This window comes from Notolabrus celidotus, chromosome 13 (genome assembly GCF_009762535.1).
Source record: "Notolabrus celidotus isolate fNotCel1 chromosome 13, fNotCel1.pri, whole genome shotgun sequence".
NCBI classification, from domain to species: domain Eukaryota; kingdom Metazoa; phylum Chordata; class Actinopteri; order Labriformes; family Labridae; genus Notolabrus; species Notolabrus celidotus.
The window spans coordinates 16562570-16580101 of NC_048284.1; the positions used below are offsets into that span (position 1 = coordinate 16562570).

Consider the following 17532-nt stretch of genomic DNA (forward strand, 5'->3'; position numbering starts at 1 on the left):
CTACTTTTGTGGTCCTTGTTAGGACTCGAGCAGCAGCATTCTGTATGAGCTGCAGTCTTCTGATGGACTTTTTAGGAAGTCCTGTAAAGACCCCGTTACAGTAGTCTACTCTGCTAAAGATGAATGCATGGACAAGTTTTTCTGCATCCTGCTGAGACATAAGTCCTTTAATCCTTGAAATATTCTTAAGGTGATAGCAGGGTGACTTTGTAATTGTCTTAATTGTCTGAGATGAGCTTATATTTTTAATCATACTAAGTATTTAAACAGGATCAATTACGCAAATATATAATTTGATCACTTAGATGATGAGCTCTTTTAAACCTCCTCCATCTTTTTAGTTTAAATGTTTTAAATAGATAATAATACAAAATGTAATATCCAGCATGTAACTGCAGTGAATGAGGAATTCGTTCAGTTGCATTATTTAGTCCACAAGGTGTCACTAATCGACAATGATGCATACAACCACACTGCCAGAGCCAAATATAGGTGACAGTAATGACCTCTAAATGGCTAGGCTTGAAGTAATTTCGGGTGATTACCTGAGCCAAGATGCATTCAAGGAAGCAACAGTATAGAAATGTAATGTTAGCTGCATAAAGGTATGCATGTCACTTTAAATTCCTTGTGTTCACAGGTGATTTAACTTCAAAACCTGAGCATATAGAGTGTGGGAGTTTGAGCGACACTGACGTTATATAACCTTTAAATACCTCCCTGTGATCTTTAAAACGTTTGAACACTTAGATTCCCAGTGGTAAACTCATCTCAGCTTGTCCCCCTTCTTGAATAGTCTACCTTCCAAAGTATTTTATAGTCGTTAAGAGTATACTGTGACATTTTGAAAATCCTTTAAAAAAAATGTTTTTACACCAAGTTAATGCTTACCTTTGACCTCCAGGACCAGATCAGATGTGGGTGAGTAGCGAATAAAGCCCTCAGGTGTGATGCTCCAGAGGTGATTTTGTGGTTCAGGGGTGAGACCTACGCGGCTCCCTGCCATTGTCATACTACCACTGGGGCTCAGGCAGCATTCCTCCAGCATCTGGAGATATACAGGTAGAGGAGATGATCAATTTAATTAGTATCATTCAGTTAACCAACATCACTGGACCAGTGCTTAGTATGATAACACAGGTCTGTGCTCAAAGAACATACCCTGTGGGAAAAGAAGTTACAAGAGAAAAAAAATGATGTAAACAGCTGTATTACTTTTCATGATCCACTTCTACATTCATATCTAAAAATGTTAAATTACATGCTTTATTTCACAATTCTATTTCACGTCATACAGTTTTTACTTTGTGGACTAAACAGTTAAATGTCATCACCTTCGTCGGTGCCAGAAGTACTAGTCAGGTAAGCAATTTACTAATGTACATTTGTGTGTTTGTGTGTGTGTGTGTGTATATATATATATATATATATATATATATATATATATATATATACTGTACGTATATATTATATATATACAGTGGTGGAAAAAAGTTTTCAGACTCAATCTCAAATATTGTCATGAAATATTTGTGGAAAAATCTTTTTTGTGTTTCAAGCATTAGACTGACATAAACAAATACAAATTATATATTTTTTGTTTATTGTTTACAAGAAAAACTAACAAAGCTAAATTCTTGACAGTTTCAATATGTCAGTTCTCAACATTGTCGGTATCAAAGTCAACAAATAACAGAGATTGTGTTCAAAAATGAACAAAAAAATAAATAAACCTGGCTGTACTAAAAGAAATTGCACTTGAAGACCTAAGAGTGATTCTCAATGCAATATTTGTGGTGTCTGAAAACTTTTTTCCATCCCTGTAAATATATATATATTATATTATATACATATATTATATTTTATACACACACACACACACACACACACACACACACACACACACACACACACACACACACACACACACACACACACACACATATATATAAAATGTATGAATAATTATTCCAGGCCCAAAGTTGTCCATCAAATGTTGTGTTTGAGCTGTAGCGCAGCCACCCACCACTAGCCGGAGTCGTAGCTCCACTTCCATGATGCCACAAGGCGATACTACTAGAGCGTACATATGCACATATGGAAGATAGCATTTCACAGCATAGTGCAGTTTGGCAGCATTTTGATCTAATAAATGAAGATACAGTTTGTAAGCTGTGACTAGTTCAAGTGTCTTAAAACCACTTGTCTAAAACAGACGTGGACTGCAAGTTGGTGTTAGCTCTGCTAATGTTAGCCATATTTTGCGATATTTTAAAAGTTAAAGCTGCTGTTGGTAGGAATGGTGGAAAAAAAACGTTACTTTTTTTATCTGTACTCATCAGTAAGTGGAGTAATTTGAGACTATTGCGACATCTCTGCGTTTTCCAATGCCTTTGTATCTAGCAATGTTATTATTCCCCTTGTTCCCGATATGACGGACCAATCATAGCTAATCTCCAATCCTCTGTCCTGATTGGTTATGAGTCCGGCACTATCATGACTGCACACGCCTATCTGTGTTGGGGGGCTAAGAGGAAATCTGGTTGGGAGGGATTAACATTCAAAGACCCTCTCTCTGAAAAGATGTTTACTCCATGACTACCAACAGCAGCTTTAAGCCATGCTAAATTCACTGTACTCGTAGTGTTTTCTGACTATTCTGTAAGTAACACGTTAAATTTCAATTTAAACAACCTGGAGATTAGTCATTTCAGAATATCACTAGTTCTTACTATTAACAACCTACCATATTTAGCAGAGTGTAGAATGAGTGTGTTTTTGGAAGAGGCTCTTGACTAGAAGTGTTTTTTTTCATTAGCATTCATGGAGTGTTAATTAGAAACATATTACATTCACAGTGACAACACTGCTGCAGTAGTTATCACTGTTTTTTTTGTTTTTTCATAAAAGTTAAACATCTATTTGAAAACATTGATTAAAAAAAGATTAAAAGCCAGAAAGCCTGTATTTGTTGTTATGCAGATACAGATGCTTATTACTACTATTTTGGGTGATTGGTTAAATTGTATTGCCTATTGACTCCTGTGATATATCCCATACATGTGCAATACTTTATTTCTGGTGCAATACCTCATAACCATGTGCAATATTGTATTTTTTTCCATAACATATTTTATTATTATATTTATCTACTACATGTGCATTCTGCACTACTGTTTTAGTGTGTCCTTACTGTCTTGGTGTGTCCTTAGTGTCTTGTTGTGCCCCTACTGTCTTGTGTCCGTACTGTCTTGTCTAGTTGTGCCCTTACTGTCTTGTCTTGTTGTGTCCTTACTGTCTTGTCTTGTTGTGCCCTTACTGTCTTGTTGTGCCCTTACTGTCTTGTCTTGTTGTGCCCTTAATGTCTTGTTGTGCCCTTACTGTCTTGTGTCCTTAATGTCTTGTTGTGTCCTTACTGTCTTGTGCCCCTACTGTCTTGTTGTGTCCTTACTGTCTTGTGTCCTTACTGTCTTGTTGTGTCCTTACTATCTTGAAGTGCTGTTACTGTCTTATTGTGTCCTTACTGTCTTGTTTTCTCCCTACTGTCTCTCTGTGTCCTTACTGTCTTGTTGTGTCCTTACTATCTTGTAGTGCCGTTACTGTCTTGTAGTGTCCTTACTGTCTTGTTGTCTCCTTACTGTCTTGTTGTCTCCTTACTGTCTTGTTGTGTCCTTACTGTCTTGTTGTCTCCTTACTGTCTTGTTGTGTCCTTATTGTCTTGTTGTGTCCTTACTGTCTCTTTGTGTCCTTACTGTCTTGTTGTGTCCTTACTATCTTGTAGTGCCGTTACTGTCTTGTAGTGTCCTTACTGTCTTGTTGTCTCCTTACTGTCTTGTTGTGTCCTTACTGTCTCGTTGTCTCCTTACTGTCTTGTTGTCTCCTTACTGTCTTGTTGTGTCCTTATTGTCTTGTTGTCTCCTTACTGAATTGTTGTGTCCTTCATGTCTTGTTGTGCCCTTACTGTCTAGTGTCCTTACTGTCTTGTTGTCTTGTTGTCCTTACTGTCTTGTCTTGTTGTTCTTACTGTCTTGTTGTGTCCTTACTGTCTTGTTGTCTCCTTACTGTCTTGTTGTGTCCTTACTATCTTGTAGTGCCGTTACTGTCTTGTAGTGTCCTTACTGTCTTGTTGTCTCCTTACTGTCTTGTTGTGTCCTTACTGTCTCGTTGTCTCCTTACTGTCTTGTTGTCTCCTTACTGTCTTGTTGTGTCCTTATTGTCTTGTTGTCTCCTTACTGAATTGTTGTGTCCATCATGTCTTGTTGTGCCCTTACTGTCTTGTGTCCTTACTGCCTTGTCTTGTTGTCCTTACTGTCTTGTCTTGTTGTTCTTACTGTCTTGTTGTGTCCTTACTGTCTTGTTGTCTCCTTACTGTCTTGTTGTGCGCTTACTGTCTTGTTGTGTCCTTACTGTCTTGTGTCCTTACTGTCTTGTTGTGTCCTTACTATCTTGTTGTGCCGTTACTGTCTTGTGCCCCTACTGTCTTGGTGTGTCCTTACTGCCTTGTGTCCTTACTGTCTTGTGTCCTTACTGTCTTGTTGTGTCCTTACTATCTTTTAGTGCCGTTACTGTCTTTTTGTGTTCTTAATGTCTTGTTGTGTCCTAACCGTCTTGTTGTGTCCTTACTGTCTTGTTGTGTCCTTACTGTCTTGTTGTGTCCTTACTGTCTTGTTGTCTCCTTACTGTCTTGTTGTGTCCTTACTGTCTTGTTGTCTCCTTACTGTCTTGTTTCCTTACTGTCTTGTTGTGTCCTTGCTGTCTTGTTGTTTCCTTACTGTCTTGTTGTGTCCCTACTGTCTTGTGTCCTTACTGTCTTGTCTTGTTGTGTCCTTACTGTCTTGTTGTTTCCTTACGTTCTTGTTGTGTCCTTACTGTCTTGTCTTGTTTCCTTACTGTCTGTGTTGTTAAGTACCAGTGTTCCATTCACCACGTCAAATTCCTTGTATGTGCGAGCTCACTTGGCAATAAAGCTTTCTTGAATCTTGAATCTTGAATCTATTGTGGTATTGTGATGATGGTATATTCCACAACAGACCGATGTTCTCAATTTTTGCTAGTGTTTTCAAAAAGTTGCTTGGGTTTGTTTAAAAGGATGTTAGTGTGTAAAAAATAACATATATGAAGCTTTTTTCTCACCATTTCACATCACTATCCACAAAGATGTATAATAATTGTTCTGTTACCTTGCAGTGAAGATGTCCATTCTGATAGAGCCAGATCTGCTCGAATCCATCAGTGTCTTCCATTTCTTGGATCCGCATCATTTTAACATCATCCAAATCTCCGGTGAGTGACATCATCAGCCTTGTCTTTCTATTCCTGATACGAAAGTGCACCTTTTTCTGTACGCAAACCACACAAGGCCAAACAGACACAGAATCAGCACTTATTCACAATGATTCACAGAGTTTGAAGACAAGCTGCATTAAACAATAAGCTTGCGTTAAGCATGAAAACATTTAAATCCTGCAGCTATTTTCAGATCCACACAAAGTGCAATATCAACATTCAATGACAAACTTCATTGAGTGTGTGAGAACAAAGTTATATTTTTAACTTGTTTATGCTGTAATCCTGAATAATTCTACACCACACAAGACTTTGATTACGCCTGATGTGATTTCATACAGCAGCGGCAGCAGTCCTCACATTCAGCAAAGAAATCAGTCACAGTTAGTCGGCTGATGAGGCACACAATGTGTGATCCTCATGCACATTCAATAACGGCAAATCTTTTAATGACAGCTGTTAAGAGCTGTTGTTATAGAGCAAGAAAACATAGCAGAGATTTTAAACTAACATCAGATTGAGGTTAGTCTAACATAACAACACATTTAGAAGTGGAACTGCCATCACTGGGGTGTACACTTTCTCTAAGGCAGGAAACCGAAGACTTGTTTCCTTGTATGTTACTGTATTATATAGTGTTTGTTGTGTTGTGTTGTATCTTACCATGTCATATTGTACGTTTCGTGTTGTAACTTGTTGTGTCTTAGTCTACGTTTACACTGCAGGCAAAAGTGGCCCAAATCTGATTTTTCTGGGGTCAAGTGACCAGGTCAGATTTTTTAGAGGCAGTGTGAACACTCAAATCTGGCCCAAATCTGATTTTTCAAATCAGATTTAGACCACTTCCATATATGGTCCTGAATCAGATACAGATCTGATTTTTTTCAATGCGACCTCAGTGTGAACGGCCAAGGTGGATTTGATGTTCATTTGATACTTTGTCACTTTATAGCGACACACGTCACTATTCTGCGCGGTGGTAGCCTTGCACAAATGGAGGATAGCAACGATGGAGCAAGTCAGTTGAGTGTCCTGCCAAAGGAGTCTTGGGGAGAGCCGCTGACAGATGTAACTGAAAGTTGCCCACGACATCCTGAAGTTTTGAATAAACTCTGTCTCTGTGAAACTATTAACGTCGCAGACCCCCCCACTCCTGACTCCGTGTCCGCATACACATTAACCTTTCAATCGTATTTGCGGCCACAGCTCCGCAAAATGCCGAAACAAGAAATTTGTCTCTCTTTTTCTTTATACTTGACCTCCTCCACACCTGGCCCTTCATTCTCTGGCTCCTACTGCACAAAAACTTTGTGACAAAGGCGAAAATGCTGACTTCCTCCATGTTTACGTTTGTGAAACAGCTGCATGTGACGTCATTGTTACTGTTCTTTTACGTATGCGTGGCAGTTCAAAGCGGCAAACAGTTCACACTGGAATCAGATACAGGTCACATTATAGATGGTAATGTGAACAGGCAAACAAAAAATCGGATCTGAGCAAAAAATTTGAATTGAGCATTACGCCTTGCAGTGTGAACGTAGCCATATTGTATGGTTTGAGTCATGTTGTATCTTATTGTATCATATTGTTCGTTTCGTATGGTAACCTATCATGTCATATTGTATCCTTTGCGTCGTATCTTATCTTATCATATTGCTCGTTTCATGTTTTAACATTTCGTGTCATATTATATTGTTTGTGTCGTATCTTTGTATAATATTGTACTGTTTGTGTCGTGTTGTATCTAATAGTATTGTCTTGTATGGTTCTTATTGTATCTTATCGTGTCATATTGTATTGTTTCTGTCATGTTGTGTTGTGTCGCGTCATGCCATATTTTATCTTGTTATATTGTATTTTTCATGTCATGTCGTATCCTATCTGATCATGTTATATTGTATATTTCATGTCGTGTCATATCTTATCGTGTAATATTGTATTATTCGTGTCCAGTTGTGCCGTGTTATGTCATATTGTTCGTCTCATATTGTATTGTTCGTGTCGTGTGGTATCTTATCATGTTATATTGTATTGTTCGTGTCTTGTTTGTCATGTCTTGTCCTATGTTATCGTGTAATATTGGATCATTTTTGTCCTGTTGTGCCGCATTGTGTCATACCTGCAGAAGAGGACGGAGGGAGCCTATTTTCCGCCAGCTGCAGAACTGGTGCCAATCAGAGATCTCGCCAGGTTTCAGCAAAACTTGGGCACCACGATAGTTGATTTCCTCATATAACACCCAACTGGACACAGGAAAAAAAAGATTAAAAACACAGCTCTCATTTTCATCTGTACCTTTAAACTCTATTTAAAATGGAATCAAGACATTTATCTAACTACTTTATAACAAAGTTTCTCTTCAAATGGCCTGAGTATCAGTCCCAAGATAAAGAATAGTGCCTACAGAAGCTTTTCCTATACAGAGAATACTGGGTGTTATAAGAAATCACTTAATTTTTTTAAGGTATGACACATTTTCTTTCTTTCATTATCTTTTTCCTTCTGCAGACTCCTTCGTCTCTAACTGCATTTTAGCAAGTTGAAAAAGTCTTAGAGTAAAGCAGGTCATAATAAGAATGTTGTCCAACTCTTGGTTCCAATTCAATAATACATTTACAGTAAAACCAGGCTGTTTAACTTGTGATCCTGGAAACAGTGTTTGCCTCTGACTTGCGGTTGTAATTTGGAGTCTTCTCTCTGCAGCACGCCAGATTTAATCTTTTGGAAATGTGCTGAGCCTCTACCCCTCCAATTTCGCTGTGACACTGAATGTTGCTTTTAGCTGGATGGCTCGGCTCTCTGGCTGGTTGCCTGTCTCTCCTGCTGTAGGAATGTGCCACTCCACAGACAGCTCTGGCTCACTGTGAGCCTTTTATTTCCTCAGCATGGGCTCACACCTGCAGTCTGAATCTCACACATCAGCAGCAGGTTTCCATCATCGCTCACTCTGTCAGTACGCTGTCATATACTATGCACAAACCTCACACTCTGTATTTAAAGCTATGAAACATCATGTCTTGAGCATACAGGCCAAAAAACTGCTGGCTACACAGACTCAAACAAAAATAACTACAAATATATCAGCACTATTTCGTCTCATTACTAAACCTAGATAATAAACTTTCTTTTCTTAGAGATATCAGATAACCTCCTCCTATTTAAAAGAACACAAAGGAATATCCTGAGACACAAACCATCCACTTTGTTTCCTTTGTCATCTCTTCGTCCTTTTTCGTTGAGTTAAAATGCTTTGCTTTGCCTGAAAAGATCTGTATTGCACTGGATGCCTAATACCTGATGCGTCACCTTGAGTGTTGACAAGTTTTTAATTAAAAAGATTCAGAATAAGATTACAAATAAAAGGGAAATAGATGTAGAGCTGCAGTGACAGAACAGAGACTTAATCAAGAGAAAGCATGTGTAACCAATGAGGATATTTTGTGTTGCAGTGTGTCCGTTCCTCGGCACAAACACAAACTGGCTGTTACACATGGAACTGTCAAACTCGCACCAAGAGGAGAACTTGGACGGCAGCTTTACATCAGAGCGAGGAACCACACAGCAGCTGTTGGATACTCACATGCCTCCTTCCACCAGCACAGACTGGACTCTGCTGCAGCCTCCAGCCAGCTGAAGGTTGACCGATCCATCCGTCAGCACCACCCTCTTCCCCCTCAGAGCACAGCGCTCAAAAACAGTGATTGAAGGCAGTGAGAACTCCTGTTTAATAAAGAGAGGAAGAGACGGAGAGTTATTATTAAGTAAAAGGAAGGAGATGAGACCGACAGGTACTGCTGGTTGACTTCAAAGTTACTTTGATGTTGTCCTGGAAACAGACCACATGCTCACCTCAGGGCTCAATTTGAGTTTCCTGATACCGATGGGTTTGACTTTAAAATGTGTGTAGAGCACTGTGGATCTATCTCAGATATATTTAATGGAGCTATTTAAAGCAAGTAAAGTAAGGGTGCTAACGTAAAACAAGCATGCTTTATTTCATCTGGCTTGACAGCTAACCCATCGCAGAGGTTTCAGGTATTAAAAAGTATACAGAAATGTTCAATTTTGTTGCTAATGGTCCTGTTTGCTTATTCAGTATTAATTTCAGTCTGCTGAACAAGGACTTGAAAACTCCTCACAGGAGCTTTAACTAAATTTTCCACCTTGTGGTGATGTCCTTGACTTACAATTTGGTGCCCAAATTATGTTGTGAGTTGGTTATGATGGTAACTTCAGAATGCACTGTTTGCCTAAACAAAGACTATTCAAACTGTTTCATTAGACTGTTGGATCACCACAGGGAACTGAAGACACAGCAATGACAAATTCTGGCTACAAAGCTAAAATGGCAAAGTAGAAACAAACAGATGCCAGCTTACTCTTTCAGCAGACATGGGGCAACATTAGCTGTTGTTTGGAGTCATGGTACTTGACAACCTTGAATTATATGTCTGTATTCTGGCAGTATTTTTTGTCGGACAACACATGAGGGAAATATTTGGTTCTTGAAATGCTCACAAGCTAGTCGCTAGCTTTGTCTATTTGGTGTTATTTAGGTAGCATACCTTTCACACCGTAACCTCAAAATTGTCATCCATGCATTCATCACTTCCCGATTAGATTATTGTAACTCACTCTACACCTGCCTAAGCAAACACGACCTCTCAAAACTCCAGTTAGTCTAAAACGCCGCTGCCAGACTCCTCACACACACCAATAAAAGGAAACACATCACACCCATTTTAGCCTCTCTTCACTGGTTGCCTGTGGGTTTTAGAATTGATTTTAAGATTTTAACACTCACTTTTAAAGCCATAAATGGACTGGCCCCTGAGTACCTATGGATGTATGTCCCCAACTGCTGCCTGAGATCCTCCGGCAGATCCCTCTTGGAACTTCCTAGGGTTAAGATAAAAACCAGAGGTGACGGGGCCTTTGCAGTCAGGGCCCCGTCACTCTGGAATGACCTGCCGGAGGAGATCAGGCAAGCCTCATCCTTGTCCTCTTTTAAATCTCTTTTAAAAACACACTTTTTAAAATGTGCATTTACTTTTTAACTCATCACTGACTTTTTAATTTCTTCATGGTTTTTATTATTGTCTTTTACTCAACTCATTTTAGTTCTCGTAAACCTTTGTCATGTGCTTTTGTGTTTTTTCTATGTCTTGCATTCTGTAAAGCACTTTTTAAACCGGTTTTTAAAATGTGCTATATAAATAAATGTATTATTATTATTATTACAGTGTTTAATCTGAGCAAACAACTTCTTGAGAATGTAGAAAGTCAACCTAAACCGAAAAATGATACTGGAAAACCTGAAAATCTAGCTGAGAGACTCAAAAAAATGTGCATGTTCTAGGCGGTGCTGGCTTCACTTTAGCACAACATGTGACAATGCTAAAGAAACATAACCAGTGATCTAAGCTGATGGAGATTCCATTTGCCTTTACATGCCAAAGCCTGTTTACAAGTCTGGTGTGGGGCGGGCCTACCAAACCGCTTCCCACTCTTACAGCCTGTTGAGGCTAGCAGTTTGGAACCTTGCTTAGCTGCTATTAGCATGACACACCACAACCTGAACCAAGCTATTGATCATGTTACATTTTGTAGTCATGCATCACAAGGTTCTGCCAAGTAAATAAAATGCACTAAATGATAAAATATTCTATCTCTGGTACTGCTAGAACATTTTTAGAGCAAACAGGAGTCTGACATTGTTACATTAGCTTGATGTATTGTCCAAATTTATCACCAAAGATAAATGTTTTAGTGTTTAGGCCGACCAAAGTGGGTGGTAAAAGTGTGAGAGAGTGTTACAGAGAAAACAAACTTACAAAGCCAACAGTCTGTAGTGACAGGATTGATGAGCTCGCATTAAAACAGCCCATTGCTCTCAGGTCTGGGTAGCTTCCCACTTCCAACACGTACATCTTGCCAGAGAAGTCCTTACCCTCAAATGCCAGCCAGCTGAAAGTAATTTGCATAAATACACAAACACAGACACACAAGCACATTAACAAACACCAGAAGAGCAGCAAATGGGATTTATGTTCTGTGTTGATGAGGATTTTCAATCACAATTCTAACTATTTGCATAATGTAGGTTTCCGGCTTTCATCTGGACATTTAATTACAGGCTATAGTGCACAGTTGATTACAATATGCAGATGATACTTGATTAGTCATGAGTGCTGTTGAACAGTGACAGCCTGGCAGACCCAGGAATAGAAACAGGAAACAATTTTTGTAATATGAGCAATGTGCAGCTTAAATAGCATCACCTTTGGGGAAATCTGAAGGTGTCTTGTTTCTAAAATCAGCTTTTGCAGTGTGGTATTTCAAATAACTAGGATTCGTTGTATCCACATAATAAAGCACAGATTGTTATTTTGTCCACAGTGTGCTGTATAACTCACCTGCCAGCCAGGACTTTGCATGATGCCACAGAGAAACCGTCCTGTAGGGAGGTCACACTGTCCTCCAGAGTGAGGACAGTGCCTTGAAAACCTGGATCAGAGAATAGCTGCACCTGGGGCACAAACAGTAACAAAGTACAGACTGAGTCATACAGGCCGTGACCCTTACACACATCACCAGGTAAGACAAACATTGTTTCAATGAGAGTGCATGTGCTCTTTGATGCTTTCCAGTCACCTACCTTAAAACTGGCTGCGTTCTCAAAGTCATCCTGAAAGAAAACAACAGCTTAATTAAACTGATTTACTCATTCACTGACACACAATAGAACATGATTAGAAGTAGATGTTTCCATTGTGATATGTTTGTTCCACAGCAGTCGTTAATTTGCATAATAGGGTAACACAGTGGCTCAAATTACCTTTAATTATTTGACTTAAAGCTCCTGTGAGAAGTTTTTGACTGGCTATGAAATAAACAATGGTGCTAATTAAGACCTAAAAATGCAAACAAGACCATGAGCAACGAGATTGGCTCATTTTATATGATTATTTTGAATGCTTGTAACTGCTGAGAGAGGGTAAGGTTCAGACAAGATTATCTAAAATCATATGCAAACAGACAGTTCCTCGCAGGAGCTTCAACAAATGAAGCTAAATTGTAAATTATTCTCCTCCATTCTGCCTTCTAACTTCAGAAGGGAAAAAAACATTGTCAAAGACTTGCATGTACTCGCAACACTACATAAGACTTTGCATGCATGCTTCGTCTCTTTGTCATCATCTGGTATGAAATTGAAGTAGCATGATGCTGACTCACTGCTGTAATCTCATAAGATTTGACTTTCAGTCTCATGACAAACTTGTTCCTCTCATACACTGACGGCCCATTTTACCCTCATGCTCTTCAGAGATAATATACTATTCTGTTTTAAGGGCATTCAAACTTTCTAAAATTCTGCTTTGGTCACGGACATGTGAGTGTTACGGCTGGTCACATGCAATGAAAACTCTTGGTTCACTAAACTTGGACTACTAGGGGAAGTGAGAATACAGTGAGCTCTCTCCTGTTACAAAACAGTGACATGATGAATCCAAGAAGGCTTAAATTAGAGGTATGTAAAATATAAGGGTATAGCACAATCTATATGACCGGACAAGTTTTTCACCACTGCACAAACAGATCAGTCAATAACTGTGTATGAGTCATTCCTTACCAAAACAACAGGCATTGCAGCGGCCACTCTGGGCTGCATCGCCCCCCAGTCCTCAGGGCTTCCATACAAGCCTTTTTCCAGGATGTAAGACTCCCCACAAAAACCTGGCTCCTCAAACACAACCCATCTGAGAGAGAGAGAGAACACAAGACATAATTATAATCCTTACATTTTTTGCACTGACATTTCAGAATTGTGTATTCCTCTTCATCTTCTTCTGTCTCTCATTTCATCCTAATTCAGTCTTTCATGTGCCCACACTTGCTAACAGAGAAAACCACAGAAATTCTGTTCTACACAGCCAAAGTGTTGTTCATTTACAATGTATGTCAACAATTCTTGGTTAGAGTCCAAGTTGATGATAACCTCCTACATGATAGCATCTCAGCAGTTATGTACTGCATGCACTGTCTTGACAAATGTGGCATGTTTTGGGAAGCTGTTCCAGTGTGTCTTAATGTGGAAAGCTCAAGTATTTCTGCTCCAGGCCTCACACAAACACAGACTGACATGCTACACAACAAACAACTCCCTCTCAGTGATGCTAAAACAACACAGAGCTCATCACAGGCTTAAAGGGACAGGCAGCGGAACATGGGCGAGGCTTTGCAAGCTAATGACAGGCTAGCCGGCGCAGCAAGAATAACTCTTGGTTGTTATGAGAGTCCTGCCTGCTGAAGAAGGACGAAATGTTCCACTGCACATTATTCATCATTTTGTCTCTTTGTCCCTTGAGATAGAAATGATCAGCGTGTTCTTTCCTAGCTGTGATAGGAATAATAATTCTTATTTTTATGATGTGCTTTTGTTTGTTTCCCTCAGCTTTTAATAGCTGATTGTAGAATACAGAAATAGAAACAAGTAGGGAACATAACCGGTACTTCGGTTTACAGCATGCCACATTACAGATGATAGGACAAAACAGAAGAAAGAAAGAAAAACATCTGAAAATAGAACACAACATTCCCTGTAAGCATTGTTATTCAGTTGTCTAGGAACGCTTCCTTCACATCTTGCACTCTTATGCATGTATTCTCCCTGCAGCAGGGCGTGAAGAAGCACACTTTAAAACCAACTAACATGACAGGAAGTGAGGTGTGGCAGACAAAACATTAGTGAACCAGGTGATCTGTCTCAATCCGTCAGCCTAGGCGTGGCAGCCCTACCACCACACACCTGACTTTCACAGAACACCAATCAAATGCAGACGACTTCACGGGAACTGCAGCACAAAATAATTATCAGTTTGACGCACAAGAATGCTTCTTAAACATGCACCGTGCTGCAAGTACGGATCGAGCATACTTTATTAGAAACGCACTTCTGAGTCCTGCAGAAGGAAGACAGCTCAGGAATTCAAATAAACAGAAACAGATTTGATGCTTTTTCTATAAGCTGGAGGAAGAAAAATCCTGTGAACTATATACTCTGTTATTTCACATATCAGCTCAGACAGCTGAGAGGGTTAGTCGAGGATAAGATTGTCACTTACACTCCGCTCATAACATCAATAGATTGTGTCTTCATGCCGTAGCCTGTGTTATCCATGTTGATGACAGGCACTGTGAGGTCAATGTTGACTCCCATGTCTCCAAAGTTTCTGTCACTGAACATTTTGAGGTGCGGAGACAAGAAGTCCTGAAACAGGAATAGAGATTAGTGTGAAAATCTCAGGAACATAAAGCAATCCAACTTAACACATAGTTTGAGATCTACTGTTCAAAGATGTACTTATAACTTAGTTACCAGAAAATATTAAATTGGTGCAATATATCAATATTTGTTTAGAAAGGGATTTTGGGACCCTCTCAATCAGAGCGTCCCAAAGTAGGCGTCACGAACACTGATAGGGAGGTCTCAAAATGCCGCCCATAAGCAAATAATATTTACAATAACACATTTAATCCAGAATTTTGTTAATATAAATGAAAAAAGTGGTTAGATTTCAAATAAAACCATGCAAATAAAAACTGTTTTATCTGCTCTCCATTTTTCTTTGTTGCTACAATATTCCTTAGGTGACTTAGCCAGATAAAAAACGGTATCAATGGCAGCAGGTTCATTTACAACAGCACAGGAAACAAAGCAACATGTGCACAAAGGAAGTCTAATTTTCTACTGTATCTTAGGCCGTTTTATTTGTCTTATTTTGTCCATATTATTTTAGTGTGTTTCCACAGCAGTGCGGAACATTTCACCTCCTCGAAGGACAGTGGTGTTAGCTGCTCTCTGGTTCTGCTATTTTGAGGGTCACAGGCTGGAAAGTTTGGGAACCCCTGGTCTAAATAAAGATTTTTTTATTATTTACCAATATATACAGTTGTGCTCAAAAGTCTACATACCCTGGCAGAATTTATGATTTTTTTGGCCATTTTTCAGAGAATATGAAAAAACTTTTTTTCACTCATGGTTAGCGGTTGGGTTAAGCAAATTATTATCAAACAACTGTGTTTGCTCTTTTTATATCATAATGACAACAGAAACTACTCAAGAAATCATAAATTCTGCCAGGGTATGTATACTTATGAGCACAACTGTATTTTCTTCCCTTTTCTTTTCATCACTTTCTCTCTAGATGTTTAGTCATTCTAACGCTCCTTTCAGCAGCTATTCAAAAAAAAATCCAACAGCATATTTTAACAGATACAATATATATCAAATAACCAAATCCTTTGTACGCCGTGCTCATTGAGTTTTCCTTTTCTCCTTTGATCTGAGATTAAACCACATTCCTTGATGTGTTTATATATCCTTAGATACCAAACTTGTTGCTTGTAACTGCGATAGCAATGCATATGTGACAATACAAATCAAAGCATTAAATGAGAAAATGAAGGGTTTTGTTGATCAGGTGTGCTTGTTCAGGAAATACAGGGTCATTAAAAACAAGCGCGCTAGCTGCTAATTACATCACATTTATTTCCTTTCCACAGCTCCATTGAAATATAACTTTGCTGCCTTTAACAGTTAGATCCCTGAACTGATATTACACTAAAAACTTCAGCAAACTTCAACTTCTTAATGTAATTTAAAATCTAGGTTGGATCCCTGTACTTAAAACATTGATTTTGTTCTATGTGTGAAGATTTTTGCCTCCCTTGTTTTGCTTAATACACAAGTTTCCCATTCTTACATTAACAGCCTTTTTTAGAATTGAATTTTGAGCTGCTCAGAAAAGTTGACAGAGTAGGAAACTGGGGAGAGAGAGAGAGACAGGATTGACTTGCTGCTGAGCTGAACTGGCATCAGTTCTAGGGGTGATATATATTTGCTTATATTAAGTTAGATTAATTCTGATCTGCACAGACTCATGTTCCTTGAGGCACAATTTTCAAAGTACACCACATTTATTTATTTTTTTACCACTTTTGGTGTATTATAAACTAACTTCAGTAACTTAACAGTGTACAGTGAATCAGCGCATCATAGCAGGGGTTCCCAAAGTGTGTGTCAGGACCCCCTGGGGGTTGCGAGACAAAAATGGGTAATGGTGAGATGTCTTCCATATATATATATTTTTTTTAAGTTATCTAAAATTAGTATATTTTACCCATTATAGTAAAAAATATCAACAAAAGTAGAAGCTAAACTTGAAATAAAACCTTGAAAAAAGAATGTAATGAGTTTTCTGCCTTTCTTTTTGCCAGATGACTCCTAAGTTTATAGTTAGTGAACAGTTAATTATCAAAAGCATCAGTAGCAGTAGGTTAATTCATAACGGCACAGGAAACACAGCCACATGCTCATATATGTAGGCTAATTTTCCGCAGACCAGCTAAATGAAGCCACATTAAATCACTTTGAGGGACAGTGGGGGTATCAAGTCTTTGGCACCTATATTTTGGGGGTTGCGGGAGGAAAAGTTTGGGAACACCGGCATTATAGTACTCACAGCTTGTATTGGTCTCAGTGACAGGAGCTGCTCAGGGCCTCCCCAGTCCGTACAGTCCATATACTCTCCCTCCTCCAGGATGAACTGCTGGCCCTCAAACCCAGGATGGCTGTAACCCACCCAGCTGGAAGGGAAAGATGAACAGCAATGGTAGCGTCAACTTGTAGACTTCTGTGAAGCAGTGATTTGTTATTGTGCACCACAGGCCTCGATTAATGTCCCAAACTATGCTAGTGCTCGTGCTTATCTAAACACCTACTTTTTGTTACTTTTTTAAAACTTTGCATTTAAGCTATGTTCATTGATTTTAATAAAGTGTAAATCTTTAACTCCTGCTCTTTGTGACTGTAAATCTGTCTTTCATTACGCCCTATTACTCTATGAGGTACTAGAAACTGTCTCAGTGTTTGACACATGCCAAACAAATATGTCCTGAATAAACTGTATTTTCAAGCCAAGTTCACCACCTAACTTTATACAAGTAAGCACAAAAAGTGAAGTATAAAAAAATAGAGGAATAAAGACTCACAGTCCTCCGATGATCTTGAAAGAACCCACAGATTTAATTTTCTTTGAGTCTGAGTTGACTCCATCAGGGGGGTTGTCTTCTTCACTTTCACTAAAGCTGAAAACTTCACTGTCGATTTCTAAACAGGAGCCTTCAAAGCCAGGACTCTCATACACCACAGCCTGTAAAAGAGAAAAGATTGAACTTACATAA

General features: G+C 38.9%; 1 protein-coding gene across 1 annotated transcript in view; it reads right to left on the reverse strand.

Annotated features, from left to right (window-relative positions):
* LOC117823895 (beta/gamma crystallin domain-containing protein 1-like) overlaps window positions 1-17532 on the reverse strand; it is a 40225-nt gene that overhangs the window by 1197 nt on the left and 21496 nt on the right. Inside the window, exons 11-21 of the mRNA XM_034699163.1 lie at window positions 17341-17501; window positions 16812-16935; window positions 14412-14557; window positions 12920-13046; window positions 11945-11974; window positions 11703-11815; window positions 11121-11253; window positions 8867-9006; window positions 7406-7529; window positions 5181-5339; window positions 892-1048 (exon numbers count right to left, since the gene is read on the reverse strand). Coding sequence (XP_034555054.1) covers window positions 892-1048; window positions 5181-5339; window positions 7406-7529; window positions 8867-9006; window positions 11121-11253; window positions 11703-11815; window positions 11945-11974; window positions 12920-13046; window positions 14412-14557; window positions 16812-16935; window positions 17341-17501 — 1414 coding nt within the window. The remainder of the gene's footprint in view (window positions 1-891; window positions 1049-5180; window positions 5340-7405; window positions 7530-8866; window positions 9007-11120; window positions 11254-11702; window positions 11816-11944; window positions 11975-12919; window positions 13047-14411; window positions 14558-16811; window positions 16936-17340; window positions 17502-17532) is intronic.